At 49.4% G+C, this 21421-nt stretch overlaps 1 protein-coding gene across 1 annotated transcript; it reads right to left on the bottom strand.

The window, feature by feature from the left end:
- Window positions 1-16460: 16460 nt before the first annotated feature.
- Window positions 16461-17674, bottom strand: CLPS (colipase). Its single transcript, XM_063299834.1, has 3 exons — window positions 17591-17674; window positions 17024-17146; window positions 16461-16595 (listed from the first exon to the last, which is right to left on the bottom strand). The coding sequence occupies exons 1-3, from the start codon at window positions 17672-17674 to the stop codon at window positions 16461-16463; spliced, it is 342 nt and encodes a 113-aa protein (XP_063155904.1).
- Window positions 17675-21421: the final 3747 nt, after the last annotated feature.

The following is a 21421-nucleotide window of genomic DNA, read 5'->3' as shown; positions in this document are numbered from 1 at the left end:
TGTTTAAAAGAATATAGGAAATAGATAACACAATATAAACATGAAATACAGGTGGATAAACAGCAAATATTGGTCTGTGGTAAATGTATTGTTATTGTCATGCGCTGCCTACCTCTGAATAACACTCAGACACTGGTTCGCGGATCAGGCTCTGGTTTATTTGCAGGGCAGGTACAGCGTTGGTAGAAAAAAGCTGAGAGTGACAGGAGCGCGCCGGTGCGGGGTTTAAATACCCCGCGCCGGTCAGCGCCCCCTCGCTCACGGTCACGCCACCCCCCTTTGTCCAATACGTTGCCCTGCCGGTGGGTGAGGGTTTCCGGGATCGCCCATCATCAGGTTTCCCATTCCTCTGCTGATTGCTTTCAGCTGGGCGATCCCCGTTGTATTGCCGCTGATGGCTTGGGTGGCTCCGTGATCCGTTTAGCTATTGTTTGTTGGCCGTTAGTCGTTGTGGGTTGATGGCTACTTATCTTGTACCCCTTCACCTATTTCCTTGTCATTGTCATGTGTGCCATTGCGCTGATGACTTTAGCTCAACGGCACTCATGACATACTGCCCCCTTTTCGAATAGTGTTCTCCCCCGGTTTTCTGGGTTTTCCCCGTGGAGCTGTCAAAACGCCACATTTTTTTTTTTTTTTCAAAGTTCCCGCCGGAGTAGTTGTCGCCCCTCCCTTTGCTCCTCCCTCTACCACGTGCCTTCCCAGGGTGTGTCCATGGTACGCATGCTCGGGTCCTGACCTGGCGTGCGCATGCTCCAGCCACACCCTGTTTGTTTGGCTCAGTTCGGCGAGGAGAGAGGCGTGGCTGGTCGGGTGGTTCTCAGCTCCAGGTAGGGCCCTTCTTTTTCTTATTTAAAGTGCGTCGCCTTTGTTGTGTCTCCTGGGCGTTGCCCCCAGGTTGCCCTGTTGACTTGCTTGCCACTCCCCCGCGGCCGGGGGGCGGGGGGAGGGTGCTGGCGAACGTTTGTCACCACCCCGTGGGCCCGGGGCGGGGGGAGTGAGTCCCGGGGGGGGGAAGGTCCACCCAAGTCGCGGGCTTGGGGGGGCCCTTTCCCTTGGGGCACGGGAGGCGGGGGGGCTGCGGGGGGGGGTTTGGTTTTGCTGACCTTGGTTGCGGTTTGTCGGGGTATGCCCGGTGAAATGCTCTGGTCAGGTCAGGCGCGTTAACGTTGTGCGCCGCCACCCATTCCGGGTGGGGGAAGTGTTTCCACCTGACCAGATAGTGTAGAGTTCCTCGTTGCTTGCGGGAGTCGAGAATGTCCCTTATCTCGAAGTGGTGTTGCCCGTCGATCATCACCGGTGCGGGCTGTGGCGTGCTTGGGTGCCATCGGGAGGTGGTTGCCGGTTTCAGGAGGCTGGTGTGGAACACCGGGTGGAGTCTCCGGAGGTTGTGTGGCAGGTCCAAGCGTATTGCTACCGGGTTCACTATTTGCGTGACTCGGAACGGCCCGATGTACTTAGGCCCCAGTTTTTTCGAGGGTTGGGTTGACTTTAGGAACTTGGTGGATAGATAGGCCATATCCCCCGCCTGGAACGTCGGTTGTTGGCGCCGGTGCTTGTCGGCCTGCTCTTTGTAGGCAGCCTGTGCATCCTTCAGCGCCGCCGTGATTACTGGCCATGCTTCCGCGATCTTCCGTCCCCAGTCGCTAGCGTCCACCTGGGGTTCCGGGGGTTGAGGTAGCTCCGGTATGGGGACGAAGTCGCGCCCCGAGACTACTTCGAACGGAGTTTTCCCCGTGCTCGTGTGGACGGCGTTGTTGTATGCGACTTCGGCGAACGGGAGCAGTTCAGCCCAGTCGTCTTGGTGGTAGTTAGTATATGATCGTATAAATTGCTCTAAGGTGGCATTAAGAACCTCAGTGGCTCCGTCCGTCTGAGGGTGCCAAGCCGTAGATAGGGCCTGTTGGGTCCCCGTCAGCTTCAGGAAGGCCCGCCAGAATTTGGAGGTGAACTGTGTGCCCCTGTCGGTCACCACACGTGCGGGACATCCGTGTAGCCTGTACACGTGGATGAGGAAGAGTTTGGCTAGCTGTTGTGAGGATGGGACCGACGTGCAGGGGATGAAGTGGGCCTGCTTTGAGAAGTAGTCCTTCACCACCCAAATGGCCGTTTTCTTCTGGCTGGGTGGGAGGTCCACTATAAAATCCATAGAGATTTCCTCCCATGGGCGGGAGGGTTCTGCCACCCGTTGCAATAGCCCCGCGGGTTTGCCTGGTGCCCGTTTGGCCCTAGTGCACGTTGGGCAGGACGCCACGTAGGTTTTTACGTCTTGCCTGAGCGCGGGCCACCAGAATTGACGCCTTGTTAGGTGTAGGGTCTTGAGGAACCCAAAGTGTCCCGCTTGCTTGGCGTCGTGTGACCTATGCAAGATCGCCTGGCGTTGCGAGTCCGGGACGTAGATTCTGCCTTCCCCCCATGCCAGGTCTTGTGCCATCGTTACCTTGTCGGGGTTTGCCAGGAACCAGGGGTCGGTTTTGAGGGCGGCGGCGAGGTCCGTGCGCATTCCCCCTGGTAGTTGCGGTTGGCTTCTTTCAGTCGCCGGTTGTCCCGCCGTCGGCTGCGCCGTAGAGTCGAGCTGCCTCCGTGCGCCGCTTCGGGTGGTCACGGCCATCCCCAGTTGCGAGGCGGATAGGACCGTCCCAATGGTGTCTGGGGCGGGCTCTTCGTCTTGGGGCAGTCGGGAGAGGGCGTCGGCCAGGAAGTTCTTCTTGCCCGGCATGAACTTCAGCTGGAAATCAAAGCGGCTGAAGAATTGGGCCCATCGGACCTGTTTTGGGCTAAGGCGTCTAGGCGTTCGTAGGGCCTCGAGGTTCCGGTGGTCAGTCCAGACCTCGAATGGTTGGGTGGCTCCCTCGAGTAGGTGTCGCCATGTCTCTAGTGCCGATTTCACCGCGAAGGCTTCTTTCTCCCAGACGTGCCATTGCCTCTCTGTCTCGGAGAACTTCCTTGACAGGTAGGCGCATGGTTTCAGGAGTCCCGTGGGGTCTTTCTGTAGCAGGATGGCTCCCAGGGAGAAGTCTGAGGCGTCGGCTTGGACCACGAACGGCCGTTCTGGGTCCGGGTGCGCGAGGATTGGCTCCGTAGTGAACAGCGCTTTCAGCTTGTTGAATGCGGTCTGGCACGCGGGAGTCCAATTCAGCACTGTGCCTGGGTTCTTGGCGCGTCGGGTGTCCCCCACCCCTTTGGTTTTGAGGAGGTCCGTTAAGGGTAGGGCTATCTCAGCGAACCCCCGGGCGAATGACCTGTAGAAATTCGCGAATCCGAGGAAGCTCTGTAGTTGCCGTCTGTTGCGGGGCCGCTCCCAGTTTAGCACCGCTTTGACTTTTGCGGGGTCCATTTCGATGCCGTCCCCGGAGATTCGGTACCCCAGATAGTCTAGGCGCTCTTTGTGAAACTCGCACTTTGTAGGCTTTGCATAGAGCTGCGCCCTTCTGAGCTTGTCGAGGACTTGCCTGACTAGGGTTACATGTTCCTCGTGCGTTTTTGTGTAAATAAGGACGTCGTCGATGTAGACCAGGACCCCTTTGAACAGATGTTCATGCAGTACCTCATTGATGAGCTGCATGAACACCCCAGGGGCCCCCGCGAGTCCGAAGGGCAGTACCTTGTACTGGAAAGCGCCTAGGGGGCAGTTAAACGCCGTCTTCCATTCGTCCCCCTCCCTGATTCGGATGCGATAGTACGCCTCGCGAAGGTCCAATTTGGAAAAGACTTTGCCCGTGGACAGGTGGGCGAGCATGTCCTTCACCAGGGGTAAGGGGTATTTGTTGGACAGGGAAGCCGCGTTTAGGCCCCGGTAGTCGGTGCAGAGCCGTAGGATCCCGTCTTTCTTCTCCCGGAATAAGACGGGGGCTCCGACCGGTGAGCATGCTGGCTCTATGAATCCCCTGTCTAGGTTTTTATCGATGAACTCCCGGAGGGTTGCCATCTCCTTCGGGGTCATCGAATAGATCTTTGGTCTAGGTAAGGGGACGTCGGGCAGTAGGTCGATCCGGCAATCCGTCTTGCGGTGGGGGGGTAGTTGGTCAGCTTCTGCCTCTCCGAAGACCTCGGAGAAGTCGGCGTATTGTTCTGGTAGGTCTGCTGTGGTAGCGGCGTTGTCTTGTGTGGTCGCCTCCGCTCGTCCTACCGTGGGGTTGCTTCTGCCCGCTGGAACTGGTGCTCGATACTCGCCGTCGCCGAATGTGAAGGTGCGGGTCTCCCAGTTGATCCGCGGGTTGTTTGTTGCGAGCCATGGCATCCCCAGGACTGCAATGGGCCGTCCGATGTGCGTGACTACGAACGATGTGCGCTCGGTGTGAGTGCCCATTTGCAGGGTGACCGGCTCGGTTTGTAGCGTGGCTGGTTTCCCTCCCGCTGTAGAGCCGTCCAGCTGGTGGAATGCCAGCGGCGTGGGGAGGGGGAAGCAGCGGAGGTCGAGTTTGGCGACTAGGTCGGGGTGGATGAGGTTTTTTGAGCACCCAGAGTCCACTAGTGCCGCGGCCGTGGTGGCTCCGTTGCCGGCAGAGAGTTGAATTGCTGCCAATATTACGGGGCTTTCGTCGTTTCGTTGAGGTGGTCCGCGTTGCTGTCCCACCGCCTGCCTCGCCACGCGTCTCAGGGCAAGCGGGGAGCATTTCCCGCCGGCTGGTCGGGGTCTGTATTGTCCTCTTCCCCCCAGTAAGCGCCCCAGCCCTCTTCTGGTGTCGCTGTGGCCACGGTCATTCGGCGGTGAGGGGGCGGCCCCGGGTTGGGTGGTTTGGGGCTAATTTTCGGAGTGGGTTTGGGCGCGCTGGTCGGCGGTCGGTTGGCGTAGCAATCCGCCGTCTTGTGCCCTAATTTGCCACACCTCCCGCAGGGCTCCCGGTTGAACTTCTTTTTTGGGTATATGGGGCCGGCCATCCCCCCGTGTGGTGCGGGTACCTTTTTCCCGGCATAGTTTGTGTCTTCCGTGGTTGTCATGAGGAAGGTGCGGTGCGCATGTTCGGCTTTCCCCGCGAGGTGGATCCACCCGTGTAACGTTTCTGGGTCGTCGCGGTAGAGGGCCCATTGGAGAACGTCGCGGTTGAGCCCCCTTTTGAACATTTCCAGCAGGGTGGTCTCGGACCAGTCGCTGACCTTCCCCGCGAGGGCTTTGAACTCCAGGGCGTAGTCAGGGACCGTGCGTGTGCCCTGTTTAAGTCTTTGGAGTGCGCTTTTCGCCCTTACTTTGGCTAGGGGGTCTTCGAAGTAGTTTTTCATCTCATTGATGAAAGCAGGGAAGGTGGCGAGGGCGGGGGAGCTGGACTCGTACAGTTGGACGTACCAGTCCGCCGCCCTGTCTTGGAGTTTGATCGCCACGGCGGCGATCTTGTCGGCCTCGGAGTCATAGGAGTGTCCGTGCCTCCCCATGAACTCCCTAGCGTTGGTCACGAAAAACGAGAGTTTTGTGGGGGTCCCATCGAAGAAGATGGGGAAGTCCTTTGGGGCCCGGGCATTTTGTGCGGCCCCGCCTCTCGCTTCCCGGGGTGTGGTGTCGGCCGCCTGTGCCGTCTGCTGACCCTCCGCTGGCCCGTGTGGGTTCGGTGCTTCGCTCGGGGTGTGGGCCTGTGCGGGGACGTCGTTGGGTGGCGCGGGGGGCATAAGCGCCTGGAGCATGGTCCGGAGTTCCGTCAGTTGAGCCCGCATGGCCGCGAGTTCAGCTCGTGCCTCCTCGTCCACAGCCCGCGCCACCGCTGGGGCCGGTTCCGTTGGCGCGTCCTCGGGGGTGGGTTGCCGGCGGGGTTCATCGTCCCTCTGCCGCGGGTCCACTTCCTCCGCCGTCTGATGGGTGTCTCCGTCGTCCTCCTCCGTGTTGACCGCCGTGGGGCTGTCGCTCCACGCCCGTTGCTGGGGTGCGATGTGGGGCGCGGGGTCCTCCGCTGGTTTCGGAAGTCGTGCTGCTCCCTCCCGCGGTCGGGTTGCCTCCGTCACCATCTCCCCTTGGGGTTGGAGCTGAGGCTCGGGTCGGGTGGGGTGGGCGTCCATGGCTCCGGGAGTCCGCGGTGCCTCTGGCCTTGGTCGGTCCTCCTCTGTCTCTTGCCGCGCGGCTCGCCCTCCTTGCCCGCGCCGCTCCGGCCTCATCTTGCTGGTCTTCTCGCCGTCTACTCCTCCCGCGGCTCGTTGTCGTCCGGTGGGGCTCGGCGAGGCTGAGTTTATGACTCTCAGCTTTATGTCATGCGCTGCCTACCTCTGAATAACACTCAGACACTGGTTCGCGGATCAGGCTCTGGTTTATTTGCAGGGCAGGTACAGCGTTGGTAGAAAAAAGCTGAGAGTGACAGGAGCGCGCCGGTGCGGGGTTTAAATACCCCGCGCCGGTCAGCGCCCCCTCGCTCACGGTCACGCCACCCCCCTTTGTCCAATACGTTGCCCTGCCGGTGGGTGAGGGTTTCCGGGATCGCCCATCATCAGGTTTCCCATTCCTCTGCTGATTGCTTTCAGCTGGGCGATCCCCGTTGTATTGCCGCTGATGGCTTGGGTGGCTCCGTGATCCGTTTAGCTATTGTTTGTTGGCCGTTAGTCGTTGTGGGTTGATGGCTACTTATCTTGTACCCCTTCACCTATTTCCTTGTCATTGTCATGTGTGCCATTGCGCTGATGACTTTAGCTCAACGGCACTCATGACAGTTATTGAGTTTAGTCCTGCATGTTTGACATGGCAGTGTGTTGGAGGTCTTGCCTGGTCTTGGAAGCTCAGCAAGGTCACTACTCCTGCAGATCATACCAAAGTTGACAGCTAGACTGGTGTGACGAACCTGACTCCATTACTGCACAGCTAGATTGCATGTCTCTCACGTAGCCTCAGAATGCTGTATATTCCCTTATAAGGGCATGACTTGTATTTCCCTATTCTCTTTGTACTCACTCCCCCGCCCTGATAGAACTGCTGAATAAAAGGAGGTGGGGGCGTGGCACCAGGAGGCAGTACCAGCAACCTCCTGAGATGTGGCGTCTCTCACCACAAAAGAATCCTGTACCTACCGTTGTTTTTTCGACCTCACCCTTGCGAGGGAATCGTTGGCTCATTCCCCCCCAGGGAATCCCATAGACCGAAGGGCGAAGGACTGGTCGCGCGACGCGACAACTGGGGGCTCGTCCGGGATCCCTTCGGTCTCACAGTGTGATCTCTGTCTAGAGGTGCACTGCCTTCACTCTCGTTACTACGCACCTGGCAAAGGCTCTGCAATCGTAAGTAATGGGCTCCCCACTCTCCAAAGTTTCGTCAGTTCATAGGGACGAACTTTATGATTTAGTGAAGAAGGCTAACTCTTGTCAAAAGGCTAACGGTACGACCATCTTTCCCATTTCAAAAAATTCGGTGACTCAACTCCTACTGTACATGGAGAGACACTGCCCTGTCTATCCTTCAGAGGGGTCGCTGCATCCACTTGGGAAAGGATAGGAAAATATTTTCATGATACCCCACGAGCACCCGTGCCTATTCTGACTGCCTGGAAGGCTGTTATGGCGGCCATCAACACTCTTTTCCCTCCCCCGTCTTCCCCGGAGACTTGCCCTTCTCCTCCCGACCCAAAAACCCCACCCCCTCTTGCCGCCCATCTCGATGCTGCCTCACCACCACCCCCTCCATACCCAGCCGTTCCTCCTCCCCCTTCAGCTCCAACCCCCGACTCCCCTCAACACCACCCCCTAGGAGGCGCCATCACTGAACTCCTCTCCTCCCCCCTCTCATTGGAAATGGAGAGTCCCTCTGCCTTTCCCATGACCATCGGCCTAGGGGCGGCGGGAGGAAATTTGTATAACAATATTGAACTTAAGGTTTTGAAACAAATCAAAGATGCTGTAACCACCTACGGCTTGCACTCTCCTTTTACTAGAGGAGTTTTAGACTCTTTAGTTACTGCTAACACTGTTATGTTATTGTATGATTGGAAAATGCTTTTTTCTATGCTTATGACCCCGGCGCAATACGTTGTGTGGCAATCTGAATACGACAAAGGGGTGGAAGTAGAAATTAGAAGAGGTCTTCCCGCAGGGGTGACCGCAGATCAATTATTAGGAAAGGGACAATTCGCAACCTTAGTCCAGCAACAGAACTCCCCCCGTCGTAGTTTTGCTATCATTCACATGTGCGCCATGAATGCTCTCAAAAGAGTGGATGATTCCGACTCTCAATCCACACAAACGTTTTTGAAAATAATGCAAGAACCAAATGAACCATATGCTTCCTTCATAAGTCGCCTTCAGATTGCTTTAGACCGACAAATTGATAATGCCACGGCTAAACAAGAGCTGCTAATGAAACTTGCTTTCTCTAACGCTAATCATGACTGCCAGACCATTCTGCAACCCGCAGTCAATCAACCGGGTGTAAAGCTTGCAGACTTCCTGCAACTCTGCAGAATCGTTGGTACCACCTCTCATAAGGTGAGCGCTCTCGCTGCCGCCATTACCACCTCGCTACCTTCTACTAACCCCTCCCCTCAGCTCCATTCCCCGGAAGCCCTCGCAATCACTCGTCATGGAAATTGCTTCAATTGTGGGAAGCCGGGCCACTTTAAGAATCAATGCCGTGCACCCGGGGGAGGTGGGGCGCCCCCTTCCACTCAAAGGGGGCCGCCCCCCCCCTCCAAACCTAAAACTCCTTGTCCCAGGTGCCGCAAAGGCTATCATTGGGCCTCGCAATGTCGCAACAACTCCTCCCCTCACCAGCCTTCGGAAAACTAGATCGGGGGTTGTCAGCTAACCCCGCCCCAAAGGCTGAATTACCCATCACCAGCTTCCCTGTGGAGTTGGCAGAGGATCTTTTGTATGATGATCCGGGGGCTGTCCTTTCCCTTCCTCTTGTTGTCACGCTGCATAAACCCCTCCCTCCTTTTACCCCTGCTTTGCTTATTCCCAACTCCTCGCTCACGCTTGAGGGAATGGTTGCTGCTCCCTATTTGTATGACTCGTCAGATTTGACACAAATTGCTCTGGCAGGAGTGGGAGATAGGTGCTTTTCCTTAGATAAAGGAACAATTGTCGCCACGCTCATACTTCTCCCTTCTCCTGATATGCCATCATTGTTTGCCTTGCAGCAACCAGTCCAAACCTCTAAACCCACCCTCCTTGTCACACTAAATGGTCGCTCTTTCGAAGGCTTGATTGACACCGGCGCCGACGTCTCTGTCATTCGTTCCGCTGAATGGCCCTCCTCCTGGCCTATCGCCGAAGCCTCCTCGGTGCAAGGAGTAGGCGGAGCACAGGCCGCTAAGGTCAGCTCTCATTGGCTTTCTGCTGTGACTGCTCATTCTCATATTACAGCTTATCTAAAGCCTTATATCTTGCCTTTGCACTGTAACCTATGGGGCCGTGACTTGCTTTCACAGTTCCATGCTTTTATTCAACTTCCCTAATGGCTTTACAGGACCCTTTAGGGTCTCTCTCTCTCTCTCTCAAAACCTCTGTGCCGGTATGGGTTGATCAATGGCCACTCACCAAAGAGAAACTGGACGCCTTACATATTTTGGTCCAACAGCAGTTAATTGAAGGCCATATCGAACCCTCCACCAGCCCATACAATACTCCGGTATTTGTCATCAAAAAGAAGTCTGGCAAATGGCGCCTCCTACAGGATCTTAGGGCTATCAACACCATCCTTCAGCCCATGGGACCTTTGCAGTGTGGACTTCCCAACCCCAATTTGATTCCGGAAGGACACGACCTTATTGTAATAGACCTCAAGGATTGTTTTTTTTCCATACCTTTGGCACAAAAGGACAGAATTATTTTCGCATTTACGGTACCGGAACTTAACAATTCAAAGCCTACTGCTCGGTACCAGTGGAAGGTCCTCCCACAAGGCATGTTGAACTCACCCACAATGTGCCAATTTTTTGTCGATAAAGCATTGCAACCCTATAGATCCCAATTTCCGCATTTTCTTGTGTATCATTATATGGATGACATTTTAGTCGCTGCTGAGGGCCCGAAAGGGACAGTTCAAAAAACTTTTCCTACTCTTTTAGCCACCCTAGCAACGGCAGGGTTACACGTTGCACCAGAAAAGGTCCAGTCTCGTTACCCAATGCAATATCTAGGCCACAAAGTTTTAGCCTCCACGGCTGCCCCACTTCTACCTATGCTCACGCTTCCCCAGCCGACCACCTTGGTCCAATTACAACAATGTCTGGGGGTCATTAACTGGGCCCGCGCATACCTCGCTTTAACTACACCCATGTTATCACCTTTATTCCAAGCGTTAGTGGGTTTGACAAACCCAGCTGACAAGGTGTACCTTACAGAACAACAATTGCATGCCTTACAACAGGTCAATGCCGTCCTTACGACCCAATGGGTGGACCGTGCGCTCACTGACAAACCACCCTCTCTTGCCATTCTTTCAACACGTCAATTATTAACTGCCATCATTGTCCAAACGTCTGATAACAAACATCTACATATTTTAGAATGGCTACACTTGCCACACACACCTAAGACATCCATCATCACCAGAGCAGCACAAATGGCCTCTCTTGTTGAGAAAGGCCGGAAGAGGATTAGAGCCCTAATGGGACTGGATGTTTCCACCCTGTACATTCCCCTTAAGGTTACTCAATGGGAACCCCTCCTACAAAACTCCACTGCACTGCAGGATGCCTTGGAGGACTGGTGTGGCCAGGTGTCATGCCATCTTCCCCCTGATCCTCGATTGCAACTGTTGCGAACAGTACCCTTCACACTAACCTCGCCGTTCGTTCAGCAGCCACTCAAGGAAGCCCTCACTGTTTTTACAGACGGCTCCAAAACCATAGGGGCTTGCACATGGCAAAATAATTGCAAATGGCATAAACGCCTAACAGGCCCACAAGCATCTGCCCAACAGGCTGAGTTAGCCGCTTTTCTGTTAGCCTTGTCTCTTTTCCCAGAACAGCCTTTGAATGTTATATTAGATAGTATGTATGTCACTCAAATGGCTGTGGCCATGTTTGATGCATATATTTCCCCTGTTACCCCCCCCTCTCTCATGACGCTTTTTTTGCAGCTTCAAACTCTCCTGAAGGACAGAACATCCCCTTTGTTTGTAGCGCATATTAGAAGCCACCAACAGCTACCCGGTTTCCTGTCCGAAGGCAACCACATGGCAGATGAGGCTTGCAAAATTATGGCCTCTTCCCCTCTTCCTCCGCAGCTTTTAGCAGGGGACAGCCATGCTTATTTCCACCAAAATAAAAAAGCATTGGTGCGCCAATTTGGCATTACATATCAAGAAGCTACCGCCATTCTTCAACAATGTCCAACCTGCAGTTTGCAGGCAAAGTGTATCCCTGAGGGAGTTAATCCCAGGGGTATCCAAGCTTGTGACACATGGCAGATGGATGTCACTCATTATCCCTCTTTTGCACCTTGGAAGTATATCCATGTATCTGTGGATACTTATTCGGGATTCATCCTGGCAACTTTGCAAAGAGGAGAAGCCACGAAAAACGTAATCAATCATTGTATTCGCACTTTCGTCACATCGGGATGTCCCAAAACTTTGAAAACTGACAATGGCCCTGCTTACGTCAGCACTCCCTTTGCTGAGTTTTGCCGTAAGTGGTCCATTACCCACAGATTCGGTATACCATTCAACAGCCAAGGTCAGGCTATTGTGGAAAGGGCTAACCAGACCCTAAAGAATGCCCTTGATCGGCAAACGGGGAAAAAGGCCTTAGGCCCCCCAAGCCTCCCGATGTTACAAAATATCCTTAATCTCACCTTGTTTACCTTGAATTTCCTTAATCTTACCGGTACCCCCCCTGCTACGGCTGCATCTCGACACTTTTCTAAGCCAGTAGTTCCCTCTTCCCGTCCCCTTGTTTATTTTAGGCAACTGCCCAGCCCTGAGTGGAAAGGCCCTGCGCAACTCGTCACCTGGGGAAAAGGCTACGCTGCTGTGCAACTTCCTGATCGAGTGCTCTGGGTTCCTGCTCGCTGTGTTCGGCCATATCATGGGCAGCCTCCTGACAAGCACCTCCTTGACCCTCCTTCTCTGTTATCTCTCTTCCATCTTTGCTCCCCTCACAACGAACCCTAAAACAACCTCTCTCATTCGAACCCATCGTTTACGCTACCCTGCCACCATCGGCCGCAGCTCAGCATCCAACGCCATGGAATGTCTTCAACGCTCTCCCATCAAAAGAAAAGGCACCTTCTGGCGCTGGTTTCGCAACAACACTCTTCTCCATGATGGCGATTCCTACTCCATCACTTATCACTTTCGCCAAACTACCCTTGCTATCACCAACGTACAGTTGACCGATCTAGGACAATATCACTGTGAAATAACAAAATTAATTAAGGGGTTCGCCACCTCATCTCGCCTTACGCTCACCTTGTTTCAACTCTCCCTTCCTGAGCCCGCCCGTTGGCAGGGACGACGCCTGCTGGCATCTGACGCCCAGGGATCGCATCGCCCTTACAATATCACCTGGACAATCCGCGATGCCTTGGGTCAGATCCTGAATACCTCCTTTTGTTATAGCCCAATTGTATCTTGCTTCCCTAACCTGTATTTTGATTTTTCAGAAATGCTTTTAGGGGTGACAGCCTACAGGAAGCTAGACGGCTTCCCACAGCCCACCCACTCCATCGTTAAAAGCCATCCCCTCTACGTGTGCCCAGGACATGACACCCGCCCTGACCACGTGCACGACTGCGGAGGCTTAGCAGATTACTTTTGCAAGTCTTGGTCCTGCGTTTCCACCGGCCACATCTACTGGACCCCTCCGTATAAGACTGATTACATCACTCTCACTCGGTTGAGAGAGGACATTGAGTGCACCGCGACCAGAAAGGGTGCGGCAGGACAGGGGGGCTGGAATAAATGTAATCCGGTTATTGTACAATTCACTGCTGCAGGAAAAGCTCCGGGGAATGCCTGGGACTCAGGTGTAAAATGGGGAGGTCGCATATATCCTGGATGGCCCGCATATCATTATGGCAACATATTCTACATTCAACGACAGGTCACTCTCCCTCAGTCCCCACCTGTTGGGCCCAATGCCGACGACATTCACTCCACCTTTCTTAAACCCCTCACCAAACAAGAAAACCCCCTTGTCTCTCTTCTTAACTCCTCCTTTTCCCTTGTTCACACCGCTTCTAACACATCTCGATGTTGGCTTTGTTTGTCTTCCTCTCCACCATTCTATGAAGCAGTCGGTTCTCCTGACCCTGTCCGAAACTCTACCTCAGCCTCCTCCTGCCGCTGGCAAAACACCACGTTGACTATCACCTCTATAATAGGGCAGGGCTGCTGCCTTGGCCGTGTTCCTGCTAACTATACTCAATATTGCCTTAATTCTTCTCATGATCACTGTGCCCTCTATCTTCCAAAAAATCGCTTGAACATCAACGGTTACACCGGCCATGGTGGCTACGGTGTACTCTACACTACCTCTGGTAATATCTCTGCCCGATTGACAGGGCAATACTTTATCCCTGGGAACAACTCTGTTTGGGCATGTTCTTCTGGCCTCACCGCATGTGTATATGGTGATACTTTGTTACGAACTAACGCCTTTTGTATTCAGGTGCTCCTACTCCCCAAAATCTCTATCTATTCCCCTGACGAACTTATCTCCATTTTAGAGCCCCCTCATTACCCCCTCAAGGCTAAGCGCGAAGTAGTGACTGCTGTAACTTTATCAGTCCTACTGGGCTTAGGTGCGGCCGGAGCCGCCACCGGTGTGTCAGCCCTTGTTGTCAATGATCAGAACCTGCGTCACCTTAGTGCTATCATTGACACTGACCTTCGCGCCATCGAACAATCTATTGTGGCGCTACAAGATTCCCTTACCTCTCTATCCGAAGTGGTTTTGCAAAATCGTAGGGGTCTCGACCTTCTGTTCCTCAAACAAGGGGGACTGTGTGTTGCTCTAAAGGAAGACTGCTGTTTTTATGCCGACAACTCAGGAGTAGTATTGGACTCTATGAAAGAGCTCAATTCCCGTTTAAAAACAAGGGAATTGGAGCGCCAACAATCCATGTCATGGTATCAAAATATGTTTAGCATTTCTCCATGGCTAACCACACTGTTGTCCACTCTGTTGGGGCCCCTCCTGTTATTGATTCTCGTATGCACCATAGGCCCCTGTGTGCTGGGTCGCGTTCTCCGCTTCTTAAAGCAGAGACTTCATACATTGGACTCAGAGGTATCCGAGACAAAGCTTGCTGTTCAACACCTGGTCACTGCTGTAGGTATGGAGAAAACACCACTCTTGGGATGGTCCTCTGATAGTGAATCGGAAATGGACAAGGACCCCCAGTCACACTACCCCCCGAGAGAGGACGCTGGGATGGGTCTCCTTGGACTGAAGAGTCCCTGGCTCCCCGACCCAGACCCTCTGGGGGGAGGACAAAATTAAATAAAAAAGGTGGAAATGTGACGAACCTGACTCCATTACTGCACAGCTAGATTGCATGTCTCTCACGTAGCCTCAGAATGCTGTATATTCCCTTATAAGGGCATGACTTGTATTTCCCTATTCTCTTTGTACTCACTCCCCCGCCCTGATAGAACTGCTGAATAAAAGGAGGTGGGGGCGTGGCACCAGGAGGCAGTATCAGCAACCTCCTGAGATGTGGCGTCTCTCACCACAAAAGAATCCTGTACCTACCGTTGTTTTTTCGACCTCACCCTTGCGAGGGAATCGTTGGCTCATTCCCCCCCAGGGAATCCCATAGACCGAAGGGCGAAGGACTGGTCGCGCGACGCGACAGACTGGGAAGTTGAAAAAGTATCCCAAAGAAGACAATAGCAAACCTCTTTGCTGCAAAGAAATTTATAGTACATAGACCTGTACATGAAACCACCAGGAGGCCAACTTGATTTGGAGGAGATATTACTGATACCTTTAAATTGTGCCTTGGATTTGGACATTCCAGTCAGCCATGATGTTTGTTGTGTGTTTTTGACCTAATCACTTGTTATTCCTTGCCCCAGCTTGCCTCTCATTGCTGTTGTGAAAATAAAATTGGGAAGCTCCTTAGAAAGAAGATAAGGTATTAGAACCCATTACGTTGCTAGACCACCCAAATGGAGTGGGAACCACTGTCTTACTCCAAAGAAAACATCCTTTCCTGATTATCATAAGTTTTCTTCCTTAGAGAAAGGTGGGCAGTCATTGGTTGCTGTTGTCAGTCAACAAAAGTCTCTAAATATCTAGTACAATTTTGGAATGGTCTTTTAACCTTGTAATATGTTGATTTTAAGATAAAATGAGAATCAGTGAATGACCTGCTTTTCAATACTGTTACACTGCTTTGGGAGTATTTTTTGTGATTAAAGGGCAAAGGGGCTACAAAAATTCTAAATAAATAAATAGCCCAAAGAGCCCTTGTAGATTCAGAACTATCTTCTGCTCAGCCCCTGATTTGTGGTTTCAGATGAGTCAGAAAACCACCTCCACCTCCCGCACGCCTGTTCTGTGAAAGATGAATTCCCATCTTAGTCCTAGTCATTCTAAAGATGTACTCCGAAGGGCAAGATATTCATTGTTAAAAGAGAATGAATTGCAGTAAAAAGAACAGTACTCTCAGCATGAAGCAGTATTGAAATAGGGTTTTCTATTCTGCTAATACTTCCTCCTTCTGTGTAAGGGATACCCTTTGGGCTACTTAATATGGCATTCACCCTCTGAACATTGGAAATAAATGGAAGAATTTTTAGAATTGTTGTTCTGCTCTTGAATTGGATCATTGGATAGGACAGTGTTTCTCAGGCTCAGCAACTTATGCTGGCTGGGGAATTCTGAGGGTTGAAGCCCACACCTCTTAAAGTTGCTGAGCCTGAGAGACACTGGGATAGGCCAATGATCTGGCTTAGCAGAAGGCAGTTTGATATATTAATGTTTTGTCAAAATATAATTGTGCTTAGCTTTTCTCCCTACTCAAAATTCCAAACCCTTGGACGAACACATAGCTTGAAAGTTGGCTCCCAGCTCCTGAACACACTTATTAATCTAGCAAAATGAAACCATCTTCTTTCCTCAGTGACCCCCAACTATTTACTATTCGGTGTATTGCTTCTGTCTATGTAGCAAGAAGCTTAGCAATAACAAGTTTCTACATTCATTTTGAAGCTGTATCTTCACACCTGTTTGTGCATGTACTGCGTCAGGATATTGCTTTGACTTCCCAGTCTAACTTACAGCCATGGCATTATTACCTAGCGGCCTCCTCTCCAAGCACTAGGAGCCTCATAGCAGCCACATCCTGGGTTTGGTTCCAAGCCTAAGCCAGATATTATCACTTGCTGATACAATACCAAATAGACAAAAAATCTATGGCAAGGTCTTATTTTGAGTAGAGGGGATGAGAAAAATGTTTGAACCTAACTGAATTTTAAATAAACAAAGTACAAACTCTTTTGGCACAGTAAGTAAAAGCACAGGAATTTGTTTTGCCAGGAAAGTAATGGCTATTTAAAGAATCAGGGGTAAATCTATCAACCATATTTTTTTACTTTTTTCTTATTCACCGTTGATTGTATTTGATGAATCCTGGCAAATGCCGAAGTCAGAGTTGACAATACTTCCCACAATGGTCCGGTCAACACAGATTAAGCCTTTCTCACAAGGACACTTGTAGTAAACACTTTGTAGATTCTGCAAGAAATAGAAAGATACCAATCATTATCCCCAGGCTTACAGGATCCATTCAGACAGTGAATATAGTTTTTCCATAACTTATAGCAGCCTCTCCCTAACATTGTGCACTTTTCCCAAGGTCCAGTAAATGAAGATGTTACTGTGGGACATAGACTAACATTAAGCTATGAATCTCCTTACATATCTTTCTCCATACAAATGTTTCTCACTTTTAAGATAATTCATTTTCCTAACAATCATGTCAATGGCTTAATGCATTATTTTATTTCATAGGGCTTATTTCATGCAAGGATGGCATATCACTGTAACTTTAAAGTCATTTTCTGTGCTGCTAGTTGAACACTTAATTGCCATCATGCCGAACAGACTATGTCTCTCTGATCCTCTCATGACTGGTATCTAAAATGAAAAGAAATGACATTCACCAGTGGGGAACATTCTTGGTTTTCAGCTGCTTTGTTTGCACAGCGAGGAAAACTTGATGCACTGCTTTGGTGGCAACAGCGGCTTTTGCACTGTAGGCTCACTAAGCACAGCTCCCCATTGTCCTAGAGGGAAAACAAAGATCAGATGCATGAAGCAAGATGGTTAATTCAGCAATTTGGCCATTCTTTTTATCTTTCCATGTTTACTCTTTCATGAAAGACCAGACATCATGTCTCTTTAGATTCATCACTACATTTTTCATAAAACAAATGTTAGTGCATTCAGTAATAACCAGGCTCTGTTGGCTGACACCAACTGTATAATCACTCCACAGTTACTTTGATACCCATTAAATTCCATAGATCTATGACTATGTTTTGATCTACATAGTCGCCTAGATTGACTGCCTCTCTGATATAAATGATCAGTTGAATAATATGCTTTAAAATACTTTTTTAAATAAAAGAATGGGACAAGAGCAAATTATCCCCAGTCCTATACATCTCTAAACACAAAAGAAGACAATTCTGGAAGGATTAAAACAAAGTTATCCCATATTCACTTACTAAGTTGAAAAACAGTCCTCTTGAATTAATAGATGACTCTACCAAGGTGAATGTCAACAGCAACAAAATCCAAACTCTGTCCATTGATTCTGGGCAGCCAATGAATTTATCTGAGGCTCTTAGGATGAGAGTCCAGACCTATCTGGAAGTTGTCGTTTATAAGGCACCTAGTCAGAGTCACGTGAATTATTCGTTCCAAGGAATACATCCCATATGAATACATGTCATGGTGATCGCAAAACTTGATTTGGAAAGAAATGTGAGACTAAACAAACAAAAAATAGGGCAAAATATTGAAGAGCTGTAGTCTACAAACCTTGGTATACTAAGTTTAGTAGAAGTCCTTTTTGGCTCAGTGGGGTTTATTTTTTGTCACCTGCAGAGATCAGAGTTTCAGGGCCATCAACATGAGCACAGCAGTCATCACGCTGATAGGTTCACACACTCTGGTAGCCTGATTTGTGGAAAACAGAATTCAACGCTTATATGTTAATCTAACAACTGTGATATAATCAACAAACCATGATGTGTGATATGTAATTCCTGTCTTTCTTGCATTTTCCCATCTCTGCCCAGCAGGTCAGTCTTCTGTGCAACTCAGAAAAACTTTGCTCAAGCATAGGAAATATCAAGTTCCATTTAAGTCCATTATTTCTCTCTTATTCTCTGTATGTGAACAGTTCTGACGGGGCTTAGACATTGCAGTTAACTGTAACACTGTTTGTTAGAGTTTGGCTTAATGTGTTTGCGAACCCAGGCACTGGAGTGGAAAATCATGGTTTATGGCTTAGTGTAATGTTGAAGCTTCTTCCCTGTTGGTTTAGTATGATGTATGGTCTAGGTCAGTTCATTGGTAGTTTTCTGATCCTTTCATCAATAGCTTTGATGAACTGATAAAGTCTTATAGCTATTCTGACAAAGCAAAAATAATTATAGCAAAGACGAACCTCTTTCCTTAGCTTCCTAGTGGACTTATTTAAAAAGGAACAGAGAAGCCTAGAATTTTTTTTCTCATCATTCATTTAGAATACTTTCATATAGCGTAACTTTCCCCAGTCTGGAGCCTTCTGGATAGATTGAAGACCACTGTAGGTCGGCAGCATAGCCATGCTGGCTGAGAGAGATAAGAATTGTTTCCAGTCTATTTTTAGGGACTGCATGAGGGAAAGCTGGTACAGAAAGTTCATCAGAGTTTAGTGGGAAAAAAGCCTGCTGTAAAAACGTGTGAAAGACAAGTTCTTTCTCAGAATTGTATGCCAGTTTGCCTGAAACTACCTTGAACCAACAACAGATGTGGTCTAGTGGACCTTTCTCAGGACTCAAATGTGTGATATGCAATGCTGGACCTTATCAGCCGGTGAGATTCCAGACTTACCATTCTCAATTTAAACATGTAATACTACCAATCCTAACCTGATCCTGATGGGGAGCCATGGGAGCTATGTCAGGAAATAAGTAGTCTTTCCAGGGAAAAACCAAACACTCTGGCAAGGGTTAAGCTGGGCATTTCTCCAAAGGGAAATGGGACTTAAGAGAAAATATGGACAGAATATATATAATCCCCTTATGCATATTCATTTGAATGATTTTCATGGAATTAATTAAGAATAATGAATATCTAAGCCAGGTGATATCATAAGCATTTGTTCTTCAAGAAGATTCCTTGCACCTGCAGTGGCCTAAATGTATTTCCATTGAGAGCAGATAAGAACTGTTTTTCACCCACTTGAGACCATGAAGGAGTCAGGCTAACTCATCAGCTTAGCCAGAATGTATGGCAGAAGGTTTTTGCAAGACTGTCTGAATACTCCTCATGCTATTATCTACACATTCTGCTTGTTTCACATTTCCCATTTTTTAGCCAGCCTGCCTCCATTCCTGTCCCAATACATTTGATAAGTATCAGGTTGAGGGGGCTGTCTTTTTACATCTTCAGCCAGCTCATGAGGTTGTGTACAGTCCCTTTCAGTGGGCTTCCAGCAATGCTTTTCAGACGGACTGGAACCGGCTGACTTCTCAGAAATTCACTGCAAAGAAGCTTAAATGCCAAAGGTCCTCCAGCAACAAGACACCATCTTAGAAAATACCAATCAGATTTGTACAAATGTGATAGAGAAGAAACTGACCCCCTCATTCTCTTCCAACTAAAAGGGATTGCTGGGCATACAAGAATGAACATCAAAAATATACTTGGGGAGTTCCAAGTAGCAGGTTCATGTTCCAGTCATGTCAACTGTTCCTATGTGTGTCTCCCTGCTGTCCTGTCTCCTCCATGGGTAAGTACTCCTTATATGTAGACATATTCAGGTTCTAAATGTTGACACTATATGAAAGTAGAAATAAAGAGAAGCTGTACTATTGTTTTTGAAGCAAATGTAGAAATAGGAAAGGTGGCATCAAGGCCTGCTCCAATTGTGATTTTTTTCCAATCCTGTAGGCTATTTACCATGTGGGAAAAAGGCAGACAAGAATGACACTAACTCTGATGCTCATTGGAATATTTCTTTTTGCCTAAGGACCATCTACTCTTACCTGCCACATAGAATAGATCTGGAAGACCCTGTTTCTTGTAATTTTTAAAAAAAACATATTTCAGGCAAGATCTCATGCAAGAAACTCTCCAAGGTCTCCAAGCTCTGGCAAGAACTTCTCCAAGCTCTGAAAGCATAATTGAAATGCTTTTTGAAGCAGGATTTTTTAAGCTCAGTCATAATGCAAATCTACCTATAAAGCATTTGCAATATAATTGAGCTATAGCTAGTGTGAACATAAATCAATATATATGTGAACTTGCATGCATATATAATAAGGTCTTGTCCAGGAAAGATGAACTTCAAGGGTGGTTTTCATTACTTTGGATGGAAGAATAGGTATCTTGCTTTGAAGAGCTTCTTTTGCTCCATAAAAAAGCAGGCATAGTGGTAAATGCAGGCTGAATAGGTCTCTGTGGTGAATGGGTTGTGTTAATATTTCAATATATATCCATACTTTATGTGCAGTTGCAAAAATTCTGAAAGCATTTTTAATCTTGATATGGTAAGTTTTGGTTGTTCTGTGAGTTTGGCATCCTGCAATCACCATATAGTACTTACTGGAACCAGATAGTTTACTGTAGCCTTTATCTGCTTCATAACATTTTGGGAGTGTAACTCATCACATCTGCAGGGGATCTGACTAGGAAAGGATAACCCAGAGCTAATATACTATAGAAATGCTAACTCTGTGATTGTTCACACATCACACTAAACCATGATTTACTTGCCTATGGTTTGTTGAATAAGCCATTATTAGCAGGATTGCGCAATATGTTGTCATAAAATATAGTGGATTAACTATGCAGTTTAGAAACTTTTATAGTTGAAACTACAGAAACCACATCATGGCTTAGTGTGATTTGTGAATCCAGTCTTCAGGTCAATACCTGGAACACCCAGCTCATCCTTGATGATGCACAAATTGCCATCTTGCTCTTTTTTGTAGGATGAACACAATGTGCCTTTATGTTAACTCTACAGTCCACAAGGTTTATAAGTCTTGTCCAGGAACATACTATTTTCCAAGCTACGGCTGTTAATACTTAATTGGTTGATTAATCCACATCTATCCTGGTCAAGGCAGTCCTTGCCTGCCCTCTAATGTGTCCCCCCAATTAATAGGAAACACTGTCTCCCGTTCCGTTCACAATTCTGGTTGCGCTTCCTGGATCTCTTTGCCAATCGCTGTCTGTGGTGCTGAAATAAAGCTCAGAAATAAGACCGTAGAAGAAGCCGCAGAAATTCCTCTTCTCCACGGCTGGTGGAAGCAGGCGGGACATTCCCTTGAAAGGGAGGG

Source organism: Candoia aspera, chromosome 3 (assembly GCF_035149785.1).
Source record: "Candoia aspera isolate rCanAsp1 chromosome 3, rCanAsp1.hap2, whole genome shotgun sequence".
NCBI lineage: Eukaryota > Metazoa > Chordata > Lepidosauria > Squamata > Boidae > Candoia > Candoia aspera.
The sequence above is the reverse complement of the archived record's forward strand: the minus strand, read 5'-3'. Positions and strand labels throughout refer to the sequence as shown.